The sequence below is a fragment of the Hypanus sabinus genome, chromosome 26 (genome assembly GCF_030144855.1).
Source record: "Hypanus sabinus isolate sHypSab1 chromosome 26, sHypSab1.hap1, whole genome shotgun sequence".
In the NCBI taxonomy this organism is placed as follows: Eukaryota; Metazoa; Chordata; class Chondrichthyes; order Myliobatiformes; family Dasyatidae; genus Hypanus; species Hypanus sabinus.
The window spans coordinates 44,144,580-44,170,305 of NC_082731.1; the positions used below are offsets into that span (position 1 = coordinate 44,144,580).

Here is a 25,726-nt window from a genome sequence, read left to right on the forward strand (position 1 = left end):
TTTGGAGGGCATATGCTATCACGAGAGGCTGGATAAACTTGAGTTGCTTTCTCTTGAGTGGCGGAGGCTGAGGGGGGATCTGATAGAGGTTTATAAGATTATGAGAGGCATAGGTAAACAGGGTTGAAATGTCTAATACCAGAGGGCATGCATTGAAGAAGGGATGCTATTTTACTCAGAGTCATGGATACCTAAGAGTGCACTGTTTGGTGACGGAGGAAAATACATTAGAGGCTTTAGAGAGTTGTTTGGATAAGCACATTAATGTAAGGGAGATGGAGGGGTATAGTGTAGGGAGGAGGGATTTGTGTTTTTGATTTGCTTTTCAGCTGGTTTGACACAATTTGAGTCGAATGGCCAGTTCCTGTTCTATCTCAGGGTCGAGACTCTTTGCCAGAATGGACCAGGAAAGGATAGCGGAATGTTGGTGCTTCAAGGAGCTGGAGTACAAACGTAGTTCGACAGGAACATTCCCAACACCACGAACAGTTTAATTGCTCAATTTTAAGGAGAGAAATGATTTCAACTGGGGGCAGCTTCGAGAAGGGTTAAGTTGCTTAGGTTACCATAAGGTATGGAAGAAAGAGGTCAGTGAGTCTGCTCCATAATATACTCAATGACTTGGCCTCCACAGCTCTCTGCAGCGATGAATCCTCCACCCCCTCCCCTAATCTTATTGAGACTCTGCCCTTTGATCCTAGACTCTCCCACTAATGGAAACACAGGACCCACTCTATCCAGGCCTTGTAGTATCTGGTAGGTTTCAGTGAGACTTCCATCCTTCAAAACTCCCATCAAATACAGGCCAGGGCAGGGTGCCCAACCTTTTTCATGCCGTGGACCACTACCATTAACCAAGGTGTCCATGGACCCCAGGACCATAATCCTAATGAATGGTACAGCAGCTCGAGGCTGAATGGCCTTCTGCCATTCCTCCTCACTCAGGACTTGCTCAGACTTATGTCTTATCCATTCTTGATCAACAAGCTGCTGCCCTCAGTGGGGAATAAGACCATTAAAACATAGGGTGGGCCATTCAGCCCATCATGTCTGCTCTGCCACTTGATTGTGGCTGAGATTTTTATCCTATTAGGAGTTTTAACCCTAACCTCATTCTCCTGCCTTCTCCCCATACCCTTTGATGCCCAATCTAATCAAAAACCTATCTCTCTGCTTTAAATATATTCAATGACTTGGCCTCCACAGCCAACTGTGGCAATGAACTCCATAGATTCTCCACCCACTGGCTAAAAGTATTCCTCATCTCCGTTCTAAGGGATATCTTTGTATTCTGAGGCTGTGCCCTCTGGTCCTAGACTCACCCACTATCAGAAACATCCACTCTGTCTTGGCCTTTCAATATTCGATAGGATTCAATGAGAACCCCCCTCCATTCTTCTAAACTCCAGGGAGTACAAACCCAGAGCCATCACATACTTCTCACAAGATCACAGGATCATTCTCGTGAACCTCCCCTGGACACTCCCCAATGCCAGCACATTCTTTCGTAGATAAGGACTCCAAATGCAGACTTACCACACTTGGAGCCCTGTGAGCAGTTCTGGGCCCCTTATCAACGAAAGGATGATATTTCTAGAGGCCTGGATAATTCAGTAATCTCAAACCGTGCAGTGGTAACATCCAGGTAGATAATCCGTAGTGTTCCACAGCCTTCCTGAACTCTAAAGAGGAATATTCCTTCCACACTGCTGGACTGCACTGGAAGATTAACAATGATTTTCTGGAGAAGTGAGGTTAACAAAGTTAACCGCTGAGCCACCATGGCACTTACCTTTTACCACCCTACAGAAACCAACATGGCCATGTTGGACTACAGTGGCGTCCATCTTGGAATTGAGCTTTCCCCCTCAGACAAATTTACACTTATAAAAAAAGCCATTCATCAAAATGATAGAGTTTTTATTACAAATTTGACGCTAAACAGATATCATTAGTAAACTGATACATACAATAAAACCAAAAACCCGATTTTTTTACGTGCTTATGTCGTGCGATAAGTTACAAAACTCTCAGAAAATGGCGTTCATTTGCCTGTGATCAGTGGGTTTCTAAGTACGACAATCACAGAGTCCCCTCGAAGGAACATCTTAGAGATGTATCGGTCCTTGTTGACAGGTTTTGACTTCTTCTTGCCTTTTCCGCTCTTGGGTACCTCAGTCCACATCTCCTTCACGTTTTCTAACACCATGTTGCAATGCCTGAAACAGTAAAATGAGAAATGCTTCAGAACAGAAATGGGTTTTCATTAAGCATTACACATCAGGGCATGTACCACAGTAATACACATTTCAAGACTCCAAGACATTTCTTAGTGTGCCCGTGCATTTGTTGACAGATGAGGGAAATCTCTCTAAAAGGAATTGTGTGGATTTAAATGTTATGTTAGCATTCATTTTGCTAGGATGAGAATATAAAAGCAAGGATGTAACGTTGAGGCTTTATAAAGCACTGGTGAGGCCTCATCTGGGAACACTGTGAGCAGATCTGGGCCCTTTATCTAAGAAAGGATGTGCTGACATTGGAGAGGGTTCAAAGGAAGTTCACAAAAATTATTCCAGGATTGAAAGGCTTGTCATATGAGGAGTGTTTGATGGCTCTGGATCTCTACTCACTGGAATTCAGAAAAATGAGGGAGGATCTCATTGAAAGCTATTGAATGTTGAAAGGCCTCAAAAACAGTGGATGTGGAGAGGATGTTTCCTATAATGGGGGAGTCTAAGACCAGTATACAGAGCCTTAGAAAAGAGGGACAGCCATTTACAATGGAGATGAGGAGGGATTTCTTAGCCAGAGGATGGTGAATCTGTGAAACTTGTCACAAGCGGCTGTGGAGGCCAAATCATTAGGTACATTTAAGGCAGAGGTTGATAGATTCTTGATTAGTCAGGGCATGAAGGGAAACAGGGAGAAGGCAGGAGGGTGGGGCTGACAGAAAAATGGATCAGTTGTAATCAAATGGCAGAGCAGATGATGAGCTGAATGGCCTAATTCTGCTCCAATGATTTATGGTCTAAGTAACTGTGTTGGATTTAAAGGCTGAGCAAAACACACAAAATGCTGGAGGAACTCAGCGGGTCAGGTAGCGTCTATAGAAATGAATGAACAGTTAATGTTTCGGGTGGAAACCCTTCTGCAGGACTGGGGGAGAAAAGACCAGAAGTCAGAGCAAGAAGATGAAGGGAGGGGGGTAAGAAGCACAAGGTGGCAGGAGACAGCACATGACAAAGTTCTGGGATGCCTGCAGCAACCAGCAGGTCACACAATATCTATGGAAAAAACTGCAATCGACATCTGGGGTACTCTTTTCCACAGATGCTGCCTGGCCTGCTGAGTTCCTCCAGCATTTTGTGTGTTGCTCGGATTTCCAGCATCTGCAGATTTTCTCTTCCATGTAGTCTATTCTCCATTTTCTGCTCCAAACACAAATCAAATGGATCCATCAGGTACAGCATTAAAAACTGACAAGATCTCCCAAATGAGATTTATTGTCTTCCAATCCAAGCCAATCTATTGCTTTCTAAATGTCTTTCTGGACAATTAAGTCCAGCATTTTTCTTCTAAGGTCAGATTAGAAGTTTCCTGTTTTCCCTGCCTTCTTCTTTAGACTAGCCCGTCCACAGTTATCTCCCCCCTTGCAAGTGGAACAAGTGCCACACCTGCCCCTACACTTCCTCCCTCACTACCATTCTGGACGCCGAACGGTTCTTCCAGGTGAGGCAACACTTCACCCTAGTCTGCTGAGGTGCTCCCGGTGAGGCCTCCTGTGCGTCAGCGAGACCCGGCATAGATCGGGAGACCGCTTCGCCGAGCACCTGTGCTCCCATCCGCCACAATAGGCCGGATCTCCCAGAAGCCACACATTTCAATCCTACTTCCCATTGCAACACGTCAGTCCATGGCCTCCTCTACTGCAATGGGGCCACACTCAGGTTGGAGGAGCAACACCTTGTATTCCGTCTGGAACTTCCAGTAAATCCCCCCCTCCTTCACCCCTCTCTCACCTTGTCTCCTTACCTCCCTCTGGTGCTCCCTCCCCTTCCCCTTCTTCCCTGGTCTTCTGTCCTCTCCTATCAGGCTTCCCCTTCTCCAGCCCTTTATCTCTTTCCCAGCTCTTTACTCCACCCCTTCTCCTTTCACCTATCACATACTACCTTGTACTTCGTCCTCCCTCCCCCGAGCTTCTTACACTGACTTATCCTTTTCAGCCCGAAATGCCGACTGTTTACTCTTTTCCACAGATGCCAGCAGATCTGCTGAGCTCCTCCAGCACACGGTGCATTACGCTAAATTACGCATCTTGTGTCAAAGGTTGCATTTGTTCTTTTTTGTTTTTGTTTAGCAATACAGAGCAGAGTAAGCTCTTTCTGTCCTTCACGCCACCCCAGTAACGCCTAACCGAATCATGGGATAATTTACAATGGTGTATCTATGGACTGTGGGAGGAAACCCACACATTCCACTGGGAGGACGCTCACAGAATCCTTACAGAACTCCAAACTCCAAAACGGCCTGAGCTGCAACAACATTCTGAGGGAAACACTCTTGAATCTACGGAGTTGTGAAAGACAACAAGCACAGCAGCTCACCAAGATCATATTCGGAAAGGTTGTTTCTCCTAGTTTAAGAACCTAGAACTAGGAATCAGCTTCAGGATAAGTGGTTAATTAGGGATGAGGAGCAAATTCTGTAAAAGCTCTACAACTCTCTAACATACGCGTGTGGAGGCCCAGAACTCAAAGCAGAGTCTGCCATGAGACATAGAACTAGACCATTCGGTCCATTGCATCAGCTTTGCTATTCCATTACAGTTGATTTATTCCCCTCTCAACCCTATCCTCCAGTTTTCTCCCTGTAACCTTTGGTACCCTAACTAATCAAGAACATATCAACCTCTGTTTTAAATATGCCAACAATTTGGCCTTCACAGTCTTGTATGGCAATGAATTCCACAAATTCACCACTCTTTGGCTAAAGAAAGTCCTCCACATCTTGTTCTAAATTGGCTCCTGTCTATTAGGAGGCTGTGCGGTCTGGTCTTAGACTCTCCCACTACAGGAAACATCCTCTCCACATCCACTCTCTCTGTGTCCTCTGGTCTTAGTCTCCCCACTATAGGAAACATCCTCTCCACGTCCACTCTATCTGTGCCCTCTGGTCCTAGACTCCCCCACTATAGGAAACATCCTCTCCACATCCACTCTATCTGTGTCCTCTGGTCCTAGACTCCCTCACTATAGGAAACATCCTCTCCACATCCACTCTATCTGTGTCCTCTGGTCCTAGACTCTCCCACCACAGGAAACATCCTCTCCAGATCCACTCTGTCTAGACCTGTCGAATATTGAAAGGCCAGTGAGTACAGGCCCAGAGCCTTCCTCAAATATTAACCATTTCATTCCCAGGATCATTCTTGTAAATCTCCTCCAGATCCTCTCTAAAGCCAGCAAGGAAAACAGCGTGCATTTGAAATTAAGTAAATGACACTCGAGAGACCATACCAGCTCTGCTTTCAATGTCAACTATACCCAACTTCCTCAACAACATGATTACAAGGGCCAAGGGGGGGGGGGGGAATTCTGGCGAAGTGAAATGTCATGTTTATTAAAAACTAAAGTGGCTGGAGGACTGTTTTGAATTGGCTTCAGACCAAATACATTAAGACCATAAGACATAGTAGAGGTGGAATAGTTACAGGGAATCTGAAAAGGAACTCCTTCACTCGGTGGCGTGTGGAACAAGTTGCCAGTGGTGGATTCACGTTTGAAATGTGTGGATGGGCAAGGTATGGAGAGTTATGGTCTGGGTCGAAGGGACTAGGCAGAGTGAAAGTTTGGCAAGACTAGATGGGCCAAAGGGCCTGTTTCTGCGCTGTAGTGCTCTATAACTCTTATGTATAACTGGCGAGATGACATTGGACCGTATGACTGAAATCAGGCTCCTGAAACAGCAAGGATAGCTTCACTCACCTCACCAGTGAACTGTTTCTATAATCTATGGACTCACATTCAAGGACACTACAACTCATGTTCTCAATGTTAATTATTTATATATACCACATTTGGTATTTGCAGAGGTTGTTTTATTTTGCACAATTATTGTTTAAGTCTCTGAGTGTAGTTTTTCATTGATTCCACTGTATTTCTTTGGTCTACTGTGAATGCCCACAAGAAAATGTATCTCAGGGTAGTAAATGTGACAAACTTACTTTGAAATTTGCTCAAATCATTACACAATCACACAATAATAATGTAGAATAAAGCACACAGACTGCAGAGGAAGTGCAGAGCAGGCAGAACAAGGAGTCAGGCTGGCACAGGCAGGAACCTCCCAGTCACCTGCAGCCTATTTAAACCCAGCTCTCATCCTCCCTTCACTCATCGAACTTGAACAACAAACCGACTTTGAACAGTGGTAAGATGAATACGAGGGTGGACTGTAGTACTGAAATCAGAGACTCTGCTGTCTAAATCTGACAACTTCAGCCATGGTTTGGAAGGAACAGGAAGATAGTTCTATTATTTTGCTCAAAGTGAGAATTGCTGGCAATGAGTTGTTTACTTCCAGCTTCACTATCACATCAATCCCTGACCACACCTCATCTACATGCCATCAGATCCAATTCCCACACTTCTAATAACCTATTAAGAACCATTTTAAGGTGGCAGGGTGGAGATAAGTCTCTGCCAAAAGAGGTAAAAGGCACTTGTTCCCTCTGCTAGCCTGCAGGTCACCCTTGGGCAAGGTGTAGCACCTGCTTAAACCCCCCAGTCAGCCATGGGAGCAGGAGGCGGACGGTCGTTCAAGCAGCCGGTGCAGATCACAAGTCCTGGTTATGCGACCACTGACGCCAGGCAGACAAGCTTTGAAGAGTATTGATAATGGCTGGGGTCACCCATCTTGTAAAGACACTGCCCAGAAGAAGGCAATGGTAAACCACTTCTGTAGAAAAATTTGCCAAGAACAGTCACAGTCATGGATAGACTATGATTGGCTACATCATACAACATGGCACGAAATGAACAAATAAATGAAGAGCCACTTTAATGAGAGCAGCTGAAAAGTGGCAAGCAATTTATGATTTGAAAACATCTCTTAGTCCTTTCAATCTAGTTCCACCCACTCCTTGCCCATACCTCTGTGATGTTTTTTCCCCTTTAAGTGTTTACCAAATAGTGTTTTGAAGGGTTCTGTCAAAGTCGTCAGGCAAAGCATTCCACATCTTAAGCACTCACCCTCATTTAAAAAAGAGGTTTTGCCTTCAATTTGCCTCTGGCACCTTAAGTATCTGCCTTTTGGTTACTGACCCTACAAGCCCATTACAACTGCAACTTAGTTTAAATGCCTGAAGACAGAGTGGAAGCTATCACTCAACAATCTCTTTTGAAACCTAGCTTTCATCCTCTTTGTCATTATGGGTCCCATTGCTCTGGGTGTCAATACAAAAAGAAAATGGACAGAAATGCAAGCAGGCTTTTTCTGCTGAGACTGGGCAAGACTAGAACGAAAGGTCATGGGTTAAGAGTGAAAGGTGAAATGTTTATGGGGAATATGGTAGCGTTGTGGTAAGCACAATGCTTTACAGTACCGGTGACCCGGGTCCGTTTCCCATCGATGCCTGTAACAGGTTTGTACGTTCTCCCCGTGACCGCGTGGGTTTCCTCCGGGTGCTCCAGTTTCCTTCCATATTCCAGGACATACTAGTTGGTAGGTTAATTTCCCGTGATTAGGTTAGGGTTAAATCGGGAGCTGAAGGGTGGTGCGGCCTGAAAGCCTATTCTGCACTGACTCTCAATAAATAAATAAATACATTCTTTACTCAGAGGGTGGTGCGAGCGTGGGACGAACTGCCAGAGGAATGAGTGGATGCGGGTTCGATTTTAACATTCAAATTTGGATAGGTACATGGATGGAAGGGATATGACCCAGGTACAGGTTGATGGGACTAAGCAGAGTAATAGTTCAGCATGGACCAGATGGGCCGAAGAGCCTGTTTCTCTGCTGCAGCGCTCGGCAACTCTATATAAGAAATAGGTAACAGAATACATTCATATGCTTGATGAGAAGACTACTTTGGCAATCCTTTAACTTTTTCTGAAATTAAACCCCTCAAACTGACAGTTCTAACAGCAGCACTATTTCATGCCGGAGCTGGAATGCAGCACCTTTTAAAGCACAAGGACCATAATTATTCCCATTGTTTAAAGTTTAAAGGGTGCATCCAAATCAGCAGTGCAGAAAATGACTAACAGCTCTATAGGCAACACATTCAAAATGCTGGAGGAATCAGTTTCTCTGGAAGTGAACAAACATTCAATGTTTCAGGCCAAGAAACTTCTTTGGGTCTAAAAGGGAAGGTGTGGAGAAGGGAAGGAGGATAGCTGGAAGATTTTAGGTGAAGCCAGGTGTGTGGGAAAGGTCAAAGGCTAGAGAAGAAGAATCTGATAGGAGAGTAGACAATAGCAGAAAGGGAAAGAGGAGGGAACCAGGAGGGGATATGATAGGGTGGTGAGAAGAGGTAAAAGGCCAGAGTGTGGAATAGAGGAAGAGGATAGGGGGAGGGAATTTTTTTTAACCAGGAGAAATCAATATTCATGCCATCATGTTGGGGGCTACCAGACAGAATACAAGGTGTTACTACTCCACCCAGAGGGTGGCTTATCTTGGCACACGAGGCGGTCCTGGACCAACAGGTCAAAACGAGAATGGGAATCATAATTAAAATGTTTGGCCACCGGGAAGCTCTGCTTTTGGCAGATGCTCAACAAAGCAGTCCTCCAACAAGTCCCACCAATGTCGAGGAGGCCGGATCAGGAGCACTGGGCACAATACGTGACCCCAGTCGAATCGCCTGTGAAGTGGCGCCTCACTTTGAAAGGACTGTTTGGAGCTCTGAATGGATAGCTGTTGCTTGCAGATTAGGGAGATTAGTGGAGAGGGACGAATGGCCAAGGGAATCACAGAGGGAATGACCCCTGTGGAAAGCAGAGGGGGGAGGGAAGTAAGGAAGTGTTTGGTGGTAGGATCCCTTTGGAGATGGCAGTTATGGAGGATGATGGGTTGGATGTGGAGGCTCATGGGATGGGAGGAAAGAACAACTGCTCTTTGAGGTGGCACTTGCAGCAATATGGGATTACTTGAAGCAACCATAGTTTGAAGCAGTACTTTTGTAAAAGAGTTTTATCACAAGTGATCACTGCCATAGCTTGATGTAGGCTTCTCTCTCTCTCTCTCTTCAAAGTCAGCAAGAACTACACCACTGACAAAACCTTTCGTTGAACTACAACATAGATGAAAATGATACTATTGAGTTTCACGATTTGACTGATGAAGCAGAGCTGCTTAAGCTACTTTGACAAGCTAACCTTGCCTTGCGATGAGCCAGCAAGACTATGCATGCGCAGAGAGAGACACAATGCAGCACCTTTCCTTAAAGCTGGAGCCAGTTAGCAAAGTGTTGCCTCACAAACAGATAAACTGGGCACATACCTTGCCATGGGCAGGTTTACACTATCAGGTGCTTCAATTCCTTTGTGATAATAAGGATGTCAACAATCTGACCGCAAGATGAATGCATTATCGGCAAGCAAAGCTGATACAAATTTATTTCTTATTCAATCATTTAAAAAATGTCACTGGACCAGAATTTGGTGTTTTTCTAAATTAGATACAGCCACAAAAAAAATCACAGTAATGAAACAAGGGTCATTGATGTGGGAAAACAAGCTGAGAGTCAGAGAAGTACCAAATAGTCCCTTCAGCCCATCTAGGCCAGGCTGAACTGTTATATTACTTAATGCAATTGATCTGCACCCGGACCATACCATAATTATTCAAACTTCTCTTAAATGTTCTCTGTGCCCGTGGTGTAGTGCTATCTGCAACCAGACTTCGGAATAAGAGGTCCCTGTTTCAAATCCAACCGGCTCCTGCAGTCCTGACGAAGGGTCTCGGCCCGAAATGTCGACAGCGCTTCTCCCTATAGATGCTGCCTGGCTTGCTGCGTTCCACCAGCATGTTGTGTGTGTTGTTTGGCTCCTTACACGCTTTCCATCAAACGTCGAGCTAACGACTCAGCATCATAAAACAGACAAACACTAAAGAATTTGCAAGGTTGCCACCCGATGCACCAAACAAGGCACAGGGAGGAGCCAGCCAACTCTTAAATGTTGCAATTCAACCTGCATTCACCACTTCTGCTGGCAGCTCATTCCACACTCTAATGAAGAGGAGCCCCCCCCTCAGGGTTCACCTTTCACCCTTAGCCTATGACCTCCTGTCTCACCTGGAAAAAGCCTGCTTGCATTTGGAAAAGGGATTGATTCGAGCTGAGATTGTGCCCCTGTGAACATTAGCCCCTGACGGATACTTTACCCAAGATCATGTTCCTTGTCTAAGTGCATGTCTCCGAGTACACCCAGACAGAGAGGAGGAAACCAATTCAAAAAAAGGCCACTAAACCTCATGGATGTTTGTTACAGGGAAGTGTGAGGGGCCAGCTCAGTAAGTGTGTTACCCGAGACACAACTCAGCAATGAGACCTTTAAAAACACTCTGCTCCAAGTTAGTAATTCTGTACTCAGTTTTAATGTTTTTGTTGCAATTAGCGTATGCAGCTAAAACATAGAAATCTACAGCAGATTACAGGCCCTTCGGCCCACAATGTTGTGCTTACCATGTAACCTACTCTAGAAGCTGCCTCGAATTTCCCCAATGCTTTGTCCTCTATTTTTCTAAGCTCCATTTACCTATCTAAGTCTCTTAAAAGACCCTATCATTTCCGCCTCTACCACTGTTGCTGGCAGTGCATTCCACGCACCCACCACTCACTGTGTGAAAAACTTACTCTGACATCCCTTGTACCTACTCCCAAGCACCTTAAAACTATGCCCCTCGTGTTAGCCATTCCAGCCCTGGAAAAAAGCCTCTGGCTATTCACACGATCGATGCCTCTCATCATCTTATACACCTCTATCAGGTCACCTCTCATCCTCTGTTGCTCCAAGGAGAAAAGGCCAAATTCACTCAATTTATTCTCATAAGGCTTGCTCCCAATCCAGGCAACATCCTTATAAATCTCCTCTACACTCTCTCGATAGTATCCATATCCTTCCTGTAGTGAGGCGACCAATATCTCCCTGGCGTCCAGTGCTACATAGGGAAAAAAGTTCAAAGTCATTTTGCTGGGGTGTTTATCTCAGCCCTACATAGGGAATATTTGCAATGCAAACACGAACTATACCACAGTTCGCTCATCCAGCACAGATGCCCATCTTATAGACGATCTCAGATTCCAATCCAGCTGTTTTTTTTTAATGCTGGTGACAAGTATTAACATATAGCCCATGGCATAAAACATACCCATGGGAAAACATTGCTCTTATTACACGCTCTTTTTGTTGGTTTGGGAGGTGAGCAGAAAGAAACTTACCTGTCAAAGGCCTTGACTCTGCCCAGCAGCTTCTTGTTGTTCCGGCAGTTAATAAGGACCTGTGTGTTATTTTTGACTGACTGTGTCAGAACAGACAGGGGCCCCGTATTAAACTCCTCTTCCTCTCTCTTCTGCAACTCCTCGGGAGTCATCTCGCTCTTTGGCTTGTTTAACAGACTCCTGGGGTAAGAGAAACAAAAACATTTGTTTTATGAGGCACACAACTTTAAATAACATGACAAGCACGCTGCGAAACCTGCGGAGATTCGGCATGACATCTAAAACTCTGACGAAGTTCTATAGATGTGTCGTGGAGAGTAATGACTGACTGAATCACAGCCTGACATGGAAACACCATGCCCTTGAACAGAAAAGCCTACAAAAAGTAGCGGATACGCGCAGTCCATCATGCGCAAAGCACGCATCGAGCACGTCTACACAGAACTGGCCCTTCAGCTCACCAAATCTGCACCGGTCACCATTCCAATCAAAACTAAGCCTATTTACCTGTGGTTTATTCATTCATGTGTCTGTCCAAATACCTCTACTGGAAGTGCAGTGCAGGTGCCTATCACACAGCTGGCTGGTGGCGCAATGCCGGACTCCGGGGTGAAGGCTCCCGAGTTCGAATCCAAGTCGGGCCACCCCTGAGCACACTTGCCGGGTTGAGCGTTGAGCTAGCCACTCGGCCTCGTAAGAAATACAAGGGTCGAGTCAGGAACGTTCATATCGTGACCCGGTTAATCCGAAAGGAGACCAATCCTAACATCACGCGCCAGACAAGAATGGCTGACTATCTGGTGCAAAAACATGCTTAAAAAAAAACCTGCCACACTCTGTATAAAAACAAAATTTCTTTCTCTCATCTTAAACCTATGCCCTCTAGCATTTGATCTTTTCAACCCAGGAAAAAGACCAATACCTAATCAGCTTTTCGTTCATTATGAGCTCCACCTCCTCCCGTGGTTTCCCATGACCCTGATCCGGGGGGAGGGGGGGTCTAAGCAAGTGCTACATCTTGCTCATGCAGGCCAGCAGAGGAAAGGAGCACCTTGCAACTCCTTTGGTAGAGATTTATCTCCACCCCACCACCCTACTCTAACTAAGTCTCTCATAACTTTATACATTTCTACCAAGACTCCCCTCACCCTCCGGCATCCGGTGGCAAAATTCCCTTCCAAGCTTTCCTTATTGCCAATAGACTCCAATCCAGGCAACTTCAGCTGCATCCTGTCCAAAACCTGCCCATTCCTCCCACAGTGTGACCATATAGTCAGCAGCACGCATAATACTTCAGGTGGCTTAACTAAACTTTCATACAGCTGCAACACTACACCCCAACTTTAATGCTCAGTGCCCTGGCGATGAAGGCAAGAATATCGTAGGCCTTCTTTATAACCCTAATCGATTTGAGACAACTCCACTCAAACACCTCTATCAGATTCTCCTTTCACACAGCAGTCACGTTTCAATTGAATAAAAAGGGAACAAGTTATGAGCTCAATGGTTAATTGGGGTGCCACCATAGCACAGCAGCTATTGTGACACCATTACAGCTCTGGGCATCTGAGTACGGAGTTCAATTCGAACGTCCTCTAAGAAAGCTTGCACCCTGTTGTCATGTACACATGGATTGCCTCCAGGAGCTCTGATTTACCCCCACAGTCCAGAGACATACTGTTTATTAGGTTAATTAGTCATTGTAAATTGTCCTGCGATTAGGCTAGGATTAAATAGGTGCACTGCTCGTTAAGCCAGAGGGGCCTGTTACGCACTGTATTGCTAAATAAAAGAATAAAGTGAATTAAATAGAAACTGTGCACATATTGCAGAGAGTTTGTTGGTCTAGATCCCACACGGCTGGATGACAGCACTGTAATGCAAGCAGCTTGCAGGATTTTTTAATGTACTTGTCCACAGGGCACGGACATCAGTGCCAATGGCAGCATTTTACCGTCCGGAGCTGACTCCTCAGTCCAGGAGCAGTGACGACCAACCACTTTGCTTTTGACATCAGAGCAGCCAGAGCAGGGACGATTGGCAACTTTCCATCCCTTAAGGGCATGAGCGAAGAGCACAGGTTTTTACTCACTTTCTGGTGTTTTTAGTCACTTTTGCTGAGATTAACTTTTTATTAAAACTCCAGATTTACATTGGTTAAAGTAACACTTTACAGCAGCAGTGATCGGGGTTCAATTCCCAACCGCCATCTGTAAACAGCAATGTCCACAAAGTACTGGAGGAAGTCAGCAGGTCAGGCAGCATCTGCGGAAGTGAATAAACAGTCAACGTTTCAGACTGAGACTGTTCTTCAGGACTGGAGCTGAAGGAAGACGCCAGAATAAAAAGTGGAGGGAAGGGAAGGAGGATAGTGAGAAGGTGACAGGTGAAGTCAAGGGGGGGGGTAGAAAAGGTAAAGAATCTGATAGAAGAGAGTGTACCATCAGCGAAAGGGAAGGAGGGGCATGAGGGAAAAGTGATAGGGAGATGAGGAGAAGAGGCCAGAGTGGGGAATACAAGAGGGAAGTGGGAGGCAACCTTCGGAATACAAGGTGTTGCCCCTCCATCCTGAAGGGGCCCTCATTGCGGCAGAAATGTGAATCAACATGTCAGTACAGGAACAGGGATAGGAATTAAAATGGTTGGCCACCGGGGAATTCCAATTCTGGCAGATGGAGCAGAGGTGCACCCGACAAAGCGGTCTCCCGATTTAAGTCGGGTCTCACCAATGCAGATAAGGCAACATCAGTAGCACTGGGTAGAACAGACAACCCCAACAGATTCACAGGTGGAATGCTGCCTCACCTGGAAGGGCTCTTTGGAACCCTGAATGGAGGTGAGGGATGAGATGAATGGGCAGACGTAGCATTTCTCTCACTTGCAGGGACATGTGCCAGGAGGGAGATTAGTGGGGACACATGAATGGACAAGGGCTGTCTGTGAGGAGTTTGGACATTCTCCTGGGTTTCCTCCCTCATTCCAAAAATTAGGGGTTAAGAGTTATGAGACTGCTATACTAGTGCTGGAAACATGGCAGCTCCTTACAGGCAGCCCCCAGCACAAACTTTGTATTGTGTTCGTCATTGACAAAACACATTTCACTGTATTTTTCGATGCACAGGTAACAAATAGGGCTAATCTTTACAATCTTTACTCGAATTTAAATTACCAAACACCTATGACAGGATTCAAAATCACTGCATAGGATCAAAGATCAATCAGTACTCATTAAGCACTTCACTCCCAATCCCTTAGTAAATGCAAATTTCTCAATTTGGTCTCATGTAATTGCAAGCTCCCCTCACTTCCTGCCCAAATGCTACTGCCGTCTCTTACATGGACAACTGTGAGAACATTTAGTTGAAAGTTCTTTGAACGGTGGACATGGTTTTTTTGGTAGTTAGGGAACGTAGGGTGTCGGGGTGGAGATACGTCTCTACCAAAGGAAGTGTAAGATGTTCCTTCCCTCCGCTAACCTGCAGGTCACCCTTGGGCAATGTGTAGCACCTGCTTAGCCCCCGATCAGGGTCATGTGAAGCCATGGGGGCAGGTGGTGGATGGTCGTACGAGCAGCTGGTGCAGATCACAAGTCCTGATCATGTGACCACTGACACCAGGCAGACAATCTCTGAAGAGTATTGATAATGGCTGGTGGGGGGGGGGTCACCCATCTTGTAAAGATACTGCCCAGAAGAAGGCAACGACAAACAACATGTATAGAAAAATTTGCCAAGAACAATCACAATCATGAGAAGACCACTATTGCCCACGTCATACAACATGGCACATAATGATAATGATGGAAGCTAGTCAGATACTCTAAGATAGATTTTATGAATCAACTAGATTTTATATTTTTGTTTTTATTAAACAAGGAATCAGTACGTCACCTAAGACAACCGCAAATTTCTACAGATGTATCCTGGAGAGCATTCTACCTGGCTGCATCACCGTCTGGTATGGGGGGGGGGGGGGGCATAGGATGGAAATAAGCTGCAGAGAATTGTCCTGCATACTATGGTTTATAACTTCAAGGAGCGTCCATTATTAAGGACCTCACCACCCAGGTCATGCCATGTTCTCATTGCTATCATCAGAGAGGAGGTACAGGAGCCTGAATGTACACACCCGACAATTCAGGGGACTTCTTCCCCTCTGCCATCTGATTCCGAATGGACACTGACCCCATGAACACTACCTCATTGCTTTTTTTTTTAATTTGTTTTTGCATAAGTACTTATACACACATACTTGTTGTAATCTTGTTGTTTTTCTTCTGTTTATGCACTGCATTGTAAAACAACAGATTTCAGGACATATGCCGGTGATATTAAACATGATTCTGATTCAAGCGCACCGATTGCTCAAATTCCAACAGCAGCAACTGGATAGGCTTTTTATTCCCCCCAAATAAAAGTTAAAACCCGAGGTACAAGACATGAAAGCTGCGAGGAACTGCAGAGAGCTGTGTGTGGGGTTATATTCCAGTTTCTGACACGTTCGAGTGCTTGAGGCAGTGCGGGAAAGGTAATCTTGACTGTTGTAATGAGTAATGACACGGATACAGCTAATCTGAATTAGGTTGTAAGAACTGTACAAGAGGCAGGTGTGAACTAGTAAAACACAAACTCAAGATGCAAGACAAACACTTGGTAAGAAAACTAGCAGTGAAAACCCCAAATTTAAAACCATTTGGGTTGTAAGCCAGGATTTATAACTCTAAATTTTTTTAAACTGTCTATGCTGGAAATTACAAATAAAAACAAAAAGTAGTCCTGTAGCGGTGTGCTACACGCAGCGCTAAAATTACGACACGGAGTCGGTAACTGCAGTCGAAGGAAAAAACTTTATTCGAAATCTTCAGCCTCACTTTTAAGCCTCCCTCAACCTGCCCCCCATGGCGCAGAGGCTCCAAAGCTCTGTGCTCGCAAACCCCCGTAGGCTATCTAATTGTGAGTCGGTTCGGATGTGCCAGGAAATGGGTCGCCACATAACCCCCCCCCCCCCCCAGAACCGGCGATACACCCCCCAATGTCCACAGTCTGGGCCAGAACCTGCTTGGGAGGTCGGCCTCTGCGCCAGGTCCACATGGGCCGGTTTGAGGCGGTCCACCGTGAAAACCTCCTCTTTCCCCCCAACGTCCAGCACGAACGTGGACCCGTTGTTCCGGAGCACCATAAACGGCCCCTCGTATGGCCGCTGCAGCGGTGGCCGATGCCCGCCCCTTCGTACAAACACAAACTTACAGTTCTGTAGGTCTTTGGGTACGCAGGTCAGGTGCCGCCCGTGCTGTGAAGTGGGTATGGGGGCCAGGTTACCGAGCTTCTCGCGTAGTCTGCCCAGGACTGCTGTGGGATCTTCCTCTTGCCCCCTTGGGGCTGGTAGGAACTCCCCGGGGATGACCAGGGGTGCGCCGTATACCAACTCGGCTGACGAGGCGTGCAGGTCGTCCTTGGGCGCTGTGCGGATGCCGAGTAGGACCCAGGGAAGCTCGTCCGCCCAGTTGGCTCCTCGCAGGCGGGCCATGAGGGCCGACTTCAGGTGACGGTGGAAACGCTCCACTAGCCCGTTCGACTGTGGGTGGTAGGCAGTGGTGTGGTGCAGCTGAGTCCCCAAAAGGCTGGCCATAGCTGACCACAGGCTGGAGGTGAACTGGGTGCCTCTGTCGGAGGTAATGTGGGCTGGTACACCAAAGCGAGATATCCAAGTGGCGATCAGGGCTCGGGCGTAAGATTCAGAGGTGGTGTCGGTGAGCGGGACCGCCTCTGGCCATCTTGTGAACCGGTCCACAATAGTCAGGAGGTGCCGCGCTCCACGCGACACTGGCAGGGGGCCCACAATATCCACATGAATGTGGTCGAAACGCCGGTGGGCGGGATGGAACTGCTGCGGTGGGGCTTTGGTGTGCCGCTGCACCTTGGCCGTCTGGCAGTGCATGCACGTTTTGGCCCATTCACTGACCTGTTTGCGGAGTCCGTGCCAAACGAACCTGCTGGAAACCATCCGGACAGTTGTCCGGATGGAGGGATGCGCCAAGTTATGAATGGAGTCGAAAACGCGGCGCCGCCAGGCTGTCGGGATGATGGCGACGTCACAGAGTAGGGTCCTCTCACCCGGGCCCATGGGGAGGTCCTGGAGCTGCAAACCGGAGACTGCGGTTCTGTAACTCGGAATCTCCTCATCCGCCTGCTGCGCCTCTGCCAGTGCCTCAAAGTCTACCCCTTGGGAAAGGGCATGAACGGTAGGGCGAGAGAGCGCATCCGCCACGACATTGTCCTTACCCGAGACGTGCCGGACATCCGTCGTGTATTCAGAGATGTAGGACAGGTGGCGTTGCTGGCGGGACGACCAGGGGTCGGACGCTTTCGTAAACGCAAAGGTAAGCGGTTTGTGGTCCGTGAACGCGGTGAAGGGCCGACCTTCGAGGAAGTACCTGAAATGCCGGATTGCCAGGTAGAGCGCCAACAGTTCCCGGTCGAAAGCACTGTATTTGAGCTCGGGTGGTCACAGGTGTTTGCTGAAAAACGCCAGGGGTTGCCAGCGACCTGCGATGAGTTGCTCCAGCACCCCACCGACTGCTGTGTTTGATGCGTCCACTGTGAGGGCGGTAGGGGCGTCCATTCTGGGATGTACTAGCATTGCGGCGTCCGCCAAAGCTTCCTTTGTTTGAACGAAAGCAGCGGCGGACTCCTCGTCCCAGGTAATGTCCTTGCTTGGAACCGACATCAGGGCGAACAGGGGGCGCATGATCCGGGCAGCTGAAGGGAGGAAGCGGCTGTAGAAATTGACCATACCTACGAATTCCTGAAGGCCTTTGATCGTGGTGGGTTGGGGGAAGTGGCGGACCGCATCTACCTTAGCGGGCAGAGGGGTTGCCCCGTCTTTAGTAATCCTGTGGCCCAGGAAGTCAATGGTATCGAGTCCAAACTGGCATTTGGCGGGGTTGATTGTAAGACCGTACTCACTCAGTTGGGCGCAGAGTTGACAGAGGTGGGACAGATGCTCCTGACGACTGCTGCTGGCTATGAGGATGTCATCCAAATAGATGAACGCGAAGTCCAGGTCCCGTCCCACCGCGTCCATTAACCGCTGGAACGTCTGAGCGGCATTCTTCAGGCCGAACGGCATGCGGAGGAACTCAAAAAGGCCAAACGGGGTGATGAGAGCCGTTTTGGGGACGTCGTCAGGATGCATCGGGATTTGATGGTACCCTCGGACGAGGTCTACCTTGGAGAAGATCCGTGCACCGTGCAGGTTTGCTGCAAAGTCCTGAATGTGCGGCACAGGGTAGCGGTCCGGTGTGGTAGCCTCGTTCAGCCTGCGGTAGTCGCCGCACGGTCTCCAGCCCCCTGTCGCTTTGGGCCCCATGTGCAGGGGGGAGGCCCATGGGCTGTCGGTCCGCCGGATGATCCCCAATTCCTCCATCCTCTGGAACTCCTCCTTTGCCAGTCGGAGCTTGTCCGGGGGAAGCTGCCGAGTGCGGGCGTGGAGGGGTGGTCCCTGGGTCGGGATGTGGTGCTGTACGCCGTGCCTGGGCATGGCCGCTGTGAACTGCGGTGCCAGAACCGATGGGAAATCCGCCAGGACCCTGGTGAAGTCGTTGTCGGACAGCGTGATGGAGCAGAGGTGAGGGGCTGGCAACTGGGCTGCACCCAGGGAGAACGTCTGAAAGGTCTCGGCGTGGATCAGCCTCTTCCTGGGCAGGTCGACCAGTAGGCTGTGAGCCCGCAAAAAATCCGCACCCAGAAGCGGTTGGGCTACGGCGGCCAGTGTGAAGTCCCATGTGAACTGGCTGGAGCCGAACTGTAGCTGCACCTGACGGGTGCCATAGGTCCTTACTGTGCTGCCATTCACAGCCCTCAGGGGGGGACCCGGTGCCCTGCTGCGGGTGTCGTAACTCGTCTGAGGTAAAACGCTGATCTCAGCCCCAGTATCGACCAAAAACCGGCGTCCCGACCTTCTATCCCACACATACAGGAGGCTATCCCGATGGCCAGCCGCCGTAGCCATCAGCGGCGGCTGGCCCTGGCGTTTCCCGGGAACTTGCAGGGCGGGCGACAACGGCGGGCTTCTGCGCCCCACCGCTGGTGGTAGAAGCACCAGTGTTCATTGGGCCGGGGGTTGGCGGGCTCTGCGGCCGGGCCTGGACTGGTTTGCTGCCGGGAACGTGGCTGGGAGATCTGTGCGATGGACGCCCCGCTCACCTTTTTGGCGTTCCACAGCAAGTCCGCCCGGGCTGCCACCTTCCGGGGGTCACTGAAATCCGCGTCGGACAGCAGCAGGCGTATGTCCTCGGGCAACTGCTCCAGGAATGCCTGCTCAAACATGAGGCAGGGTGTGTGTCCGTCGGCGAGAGGCAACATCTCATTCATTAAAGCCGATGGAGGTCTGTCGCCCAAGCCATCCAGGTGCAGTAAACGGGCAGCCCACTCGCGCCGTGAGAGTCCGAAAGTCCTGAGGAGCAGGGCTTTGAATTCCGTGTACTTGCCATCTGCCGGGGGCGACTGTACGAACTCCACGACCTGGGCCGCTGTGTCCTGGTCGAGGGAGTTCACCACATAGTAGTAGCGGGTGTCTTCTGAGGTGATCTGGTGAACGTGGAATTGGGCTTCGGCTTGCTGGAACCACAGGTTCGGTCGCTGTGTCCAGAAACCTGGCAGTTTCAACGAAACCGCATGAACAGAGGCGGCGTCGGTCATTTCTGGTCCAAAAATCGTTTGGACCGTCGGGGTCACCAATTGTAGCAGTGTGCTACACGCAGCGCTAAAATTATGACATGGAGTCGGTAACTGCAGTCGAAGGAAAAAACTTTATTCGAAATCTTCAGCCTCACTTTTAAGCCTCCCTCAACCTGTCCCCCATGGCGCAGAGGCTCCAAAGCTCTGTGCTCGCAAACCCCCGTAGGCTATCTAATTGTGAGCCGGTTCGGATGTGCCAGGAAATGGGTCGCCACAGTCCAAATAATCAATAAATTACAACACACCCATGGGTAAAGCAATAGCCTTTAACCTGTAACAATACTTGCTTGGATAAATACATGGCTGACAGGGGGATGGAGGGCTATGGTCCAGATGTGGGTTGATGGTAGTAGACAGAATAACAGTTCAGCACAGACCAGATGGGCTGAAAGGCCTTTATTTGTGCTATAACTGTTATCGAGTTATCTTCCCACTGATGTGACTTGTCACCTTGCCACAATCTGACCTACTGAGCATTTCTACAATTTATTTACCTAAAATAATATAAAGGCTTAAGTCAAAAATCAAAAGAGCTGGGCCATTCAAACTGTACAAGTGAGATCTCATTAAAGTCTGAAGAAAGTTTCCAGCTCGGGTGATTTTTGAGAAGATAATTAGCCCCCTGCATAGCTCTCTACGCACGCACTGCGAGGGCAGTAGACGGGTTCAGGAGGAATGTTCTTTGGGAAGGTGAAGAGAAAAGGGAAAGCAATAGTACAGGACACTAACAGGAATAATTATACACAGAGTGTACTAGGAAGCATAGAAACATAGAAAATAGGTGCAGGAGTAGGCCATTCGGCCCTTCAAGCCTGCACCGCCATTCAGTATGATCATGGCTGATCATCCAACTCAGAACCCTGTACCTGCTTTCTCTCCATACCCCCGATCCCTTTAGTCACAAGGGCCATATCTAACTTCCTTTTAAATATAGCCAATGAACCGGCCTCAACTGTTTCCTGTGGCAGAGAATTCCACAAATTCACCACTCTCTGTGTGAAGAAGTTTCTCCTCATCTCAGTCCTAATAGGCTTCCCCTTTATCCTTAAACTGTGACCCCTCGTTCTGGACTCCCCCAACGTTGGAAACAATCTTCCTGCATCTAGCCTGTCCAATCCCTTTAGAATTTTATACATTATACAGCCCCCCTCAATCATCTAAATTCCAACGAGTATAAGCCTAGTCGAACCAGGAAGCAACAGAGCAGAGAATCATAAAACATCAAATAAGGTACAAAAATGAAAAATTAAAGGTTCCTTATCTGAATGCATGCAGCATTTTTAACAAGATAGATAAAGTGATGGAGAATGATTCAATAGACAAGCTGACCAGGGAATCAGGGAACTGCTTAAGACATGCAGGGTTGGGTTTCTTTTCTCTCTGCACAATGGGTATTTGATGGGCTTTTAATTTTATGGGTCATTTTGGGTTTCTTGGTTTTGTGACAGCCTGAATGGAGACAGATTGCAAGGTTATATATAGTATTCATACTTTGAACATGCAGAGGCACGTGACCTGTTGTTCACAAAGGAGTATATCACTGCATTAATGAGAAACGGTATGGGCTCAGAAGCTGAGGTTGCAGAACTTCCTCATGGTCCAGTCACAACGCCGAAGCCAAGCGGCACAGTAGCGTAGCGGTTAGTGCAACACTCCGTCGCATCAGCTGTAAGGCGATGGTTCAAATCTCACCGCTGTCTGTTTGTATGCCCTCCCTGTGGGTGCTCCATATTCCACAAAGGCGTACGGGTTAGGGTGCTAGGTTGGCACTAGAAGTATGCCGACACAGCAACAATCTTCGCTGATTTGATTTGGTGCAAGCAACACACTTCACTACATGTTTCAGTAATGTGTTACATATAAAGCTATTCTCATGATACAGCATGACAATTCATTAGAGGTCGGAGACAAAACAACAGTAAACTGCAGATCAGGTAATCTCATAGCTGTCATTAGGTTTATGAATATACAAGAAAATGGTTGATTGGGAGAACCAGTAGATGTTATGTATTTGGATTTCCAGACGACCTTTGACAAAGTGTTCCACAACAGATCAATGGGGCTCAGGACATTAGCTAACAGAAAGCAGAAGTGCAATAAATACTAGCACGACAGAAGATTGGCTGACTAGCAGGAGGCAAAGTGTGGGAAGAAACGAGACCTTTTCTGGTTGGCTGCCGGTGGCTAGGGGTGTTTTGGAGGAGTTGGTGTTGGAACTGCTTCTTTTCTTGTTATACGTCAATGATTTGGATAACGAGAACTGATGACTGTGTGACTAGGTTTATGGATGATATGAAGAAGGTCGAGGGGACGGAATGTTAAGGTTAATATTTCAGGAGTGTTTGATGGCTCTGGACCTGTACTCGCCGGAGTTCATGAGAATGGGGAAGCAGGGAGTCTGCAGATGGACGTAGATTAAGACCATGGACAAAGAAGTGGCAGGTGAAACACAGTGAAGGAAAGTGTATGATCAGACAGACAGACATACTTTATTGATCCTGAGGGAAATTGGGTTTCGTTACAGCCGCACCAACCAAGAACAGTGAAGAAATACAGCAATATAAAACCATAAATAATTGAATAAAAAGTTAATCAAGCAAAGTGGAAGTAAGTCCAGGACCAGCCTATTGGCTCAGGGCGTCTTGACACTCCGAGGGAGGAGTTGTAAAGTTTGAGGGCCACAGGTAGGAATGACTTCCTATGACACTCAGTGTTACATCTCGGTGGAATGAGTCTCTGGCTGAATGTACTCCTGTGAGTACATTCACAAGAGCACATGCACTTTGGTAGAAGGAATAAAAGACTATTTTCTTAACAGTAAGAAAACTCATAGAAATCAGAAGAGGAAAGGGACTTAGTGGGGGGGGGGGAGGGGTGAATCTTCATGCAGGATTCCCTAAAGGTTACGTACACAACGCTGGAAGAACTCAGCAGGCCAGGCAGCATCCATGAGAAAAGAGTAGCTAACGTTTCGGGCTGAGACCCTTCATCAGGAAGGGCAACGTCTCACAGCATCTGCAGTTGTATTTTTGTGTTCCCTAAAGGTTAACTTGCTGGTTGAGTTGGTGGTGAGGAAGGCAAATACAATGTTAGCATTCAAGATGACAAACTATAATAGCAACTATGCAATACCGAGGCTTTATAATACATCGGTCAGAACACCTTGAGCAGATTTGGAGTTCCTTATCTAAGAAAGGGTCTGCTGTCATTGGAGAGGGTCCAGAAGTTCCACTGGAATGACAGGGTTTGGGGTTGTGTTTGATGGCTCTGGGCCTGTACTGACTGATGTTTGCGAGAATGAGGGGGGAAATCGCATTGAAACCTAGAGAATTTGAATTCCTCGAGTAGACGTGGAAAGAAGGTTTCCTTTAGTGGACGAAACTAGGACCACAGCCTCTGAATAGAGGGGCATCCATTTAGAACAGACATGAGGAGGAATTTCTTCAGCCAGGGAGCGGCGAATCTATGGAATTCATTGCCATCATTGGGTGTATTTAAAGCTAAGGTTGCTTCTTGATGAGAGAGGGCATCACAGGTTACGGGGGGAAGGCGGAAAAATGGGATTGACAGGAAACATAAATCAGCCGTGATGGAGGAACAGACTCAATGGGCTGAATGGCCTAATTCCGTTCCTATGTTTTATGGTTACCGGATTGGCATTCAGTGACCAGTGGAATGCCCCACGAGTCAGTGCCGGAGCATCAGCCAGTATTTACAAGAGTAATGTAGTCAAGTTTACCGATGACATGAAAGTTAGTGGGTCGACACTCAGCTTCCTCCTCTCCGCCATTACAATGCACAATGAACACTGGGGACCGCTGTCTAAACCCACCAAGCACCAGGACAATAACGGCACCCCCGGTCTCTGGGACCCCACCAACCCCCCCCCCCCCCGAGGCCTACACCTAGGCCTCGGTCTCACGCCGCCATTCATTCGATCTCTACACCGCCCCAGACCGGCGAACATCCGCAAGTGGCCTGCGGAGAGCGGCAGAAGCGCGACCACCCCTTCTCTCCCCCCGGAAGCCGGGCTCTTCGCTCGTTTCTCGGCGACTCACATGTTTGCCGCTCTCTGTCTGTGGTGCTGGATCGCCTCCTCAACCCGCAGCCGCGCTTCGTCTCCCGCCGGAAGAGAAAGACCCGCTTCCGGTCGCCAGCCGCGATGAAATGTTTACTGGGAGTTGTAGTTCCCAATCTCTCACCTCACCGCCATGAATGGATCACAGCACTACAATTCCCACAGGCCTTCAGTTTTCCCGAGGTGAAGTCCTGCCAGAACTTCTTAAAGCTACAGATCTCAAAGTGTGACTGATAAATTCTGCAATTCTTAAAGAAATGTTTCCATTCAGCAATTATACCAGTGCCTAAGTAGAATAATGTGAGCTGCCTTATTGACTATTGTCCGGTAGCACTCACATCGACTGCTTTGTGAGGTTGATGATGGGTAGGCTGAACTGCCTCAGCAAGGACCTGGACCAATTTACCTATCATCACAATAGGTCAATGGCAGACGCAACCTCCGTGGCTCTTCACACGGCTTTAGACCACCTGGACAACACAAACACCTACTTCAGGATGCCGTTCATCGACCATCATTCCCACAATCCTGATTGAGAAGTTACAGAACCTGGGCCTCTGTTCCTCCCTCTGCAATTGGATCCTCGACTTCCTAACCAGAAGACCACAATCTGTGCTGATTGGTGATAACATATCCTCCTCGCTGACGGGCAACACTGGTGCACCTCAGGGGTGTGTGCTTAGCCCACTGCTCTACACTCACGATTGTGTGGCTAGGCATAGCTCAAATACCATCTATAAATTTGCTGACAGCACAACCAATTTTGGTAGAATATCAGATGGTGACAAGAGGGCACACAGGAGTGAGATATGCCAGCTAGATGAGTGGTGTCACAGCAATAACCTGGCACTCAACGTCAGTAAGACGAAAGAGCTGATTGTGGATTTCAGGAAGGGTAAGACGAAGGAACACATACCAATCCTCATAGAGGGATCAGAAGTGGAGAGAGTGAGCAGTTTCGAGTTCCTGGGTGTCAAGATCTCTGAGGATCTAACCTGGTCCCAACATATCGATGCAGTTATAAAGAAGGCAAGACTGCGGCTATACTTCATTAGGAGTTTGAAGAGATTTGGCATGTCAACAAATACACTCAAAAACTATAGGTCATACCATGGAGAGCTTTCTGACAAGCTGCATCACTGTCTGGTGTGGAGGGGCTTCTGCACAGGACCAAAAGAAGCTGCAGAGGGTTGTAAATGTAGTCAACTCCATCTTGGGCACTAACCTACAAAGCAACCAGGACATCTTCAAGGAGTGGTGTCTCAGAAAGGCAGCGTCCATTATTAAAGACCCTATCACCCAGGGCATGCCCTTTTCTCACTGTTACTATCAGGGAGGAGGTACAGAAGCCTGAAGGCACACACCCAGCGATTCAGGAACAGCTTCTTCCCCTCTGCCATCCGACTCCTAAATGGACAGTGGACCCTTGAACACTCCCTTACATTTTTTAATATACAGTAT

General features: G+C 47.8%; 1 protein-coding gene across 1 annotated transcript; it reads right to left on the reverse strand.

Annotated features, from left to right (window-relative positions):
• Positions 1 to 1,903: 1,903 nt before the first annotated feature.
• snrpd2 (small nuclear ribonucleoprotein D2 polypeptide) lies at positions 1,904 to 24,381 on the reverse strand. Its single transcript, XM_059950949.1, has 3 exons — positions 24,246 to 24,381; positions 11,450 to 11,629; positions 1,904 to 2,219 (listed from the first exon to the last, which is right to left on the reverse strand). Coding segments are annotated over exons 1-3 (357 nt in total). The 5' UTR covers positions 24,248 to 24,381; the 3' UTR covers positions 1,904 to 2,044.
• Positions 24,382 to 25,726: the final 1,345 nt, after the last annotated feature.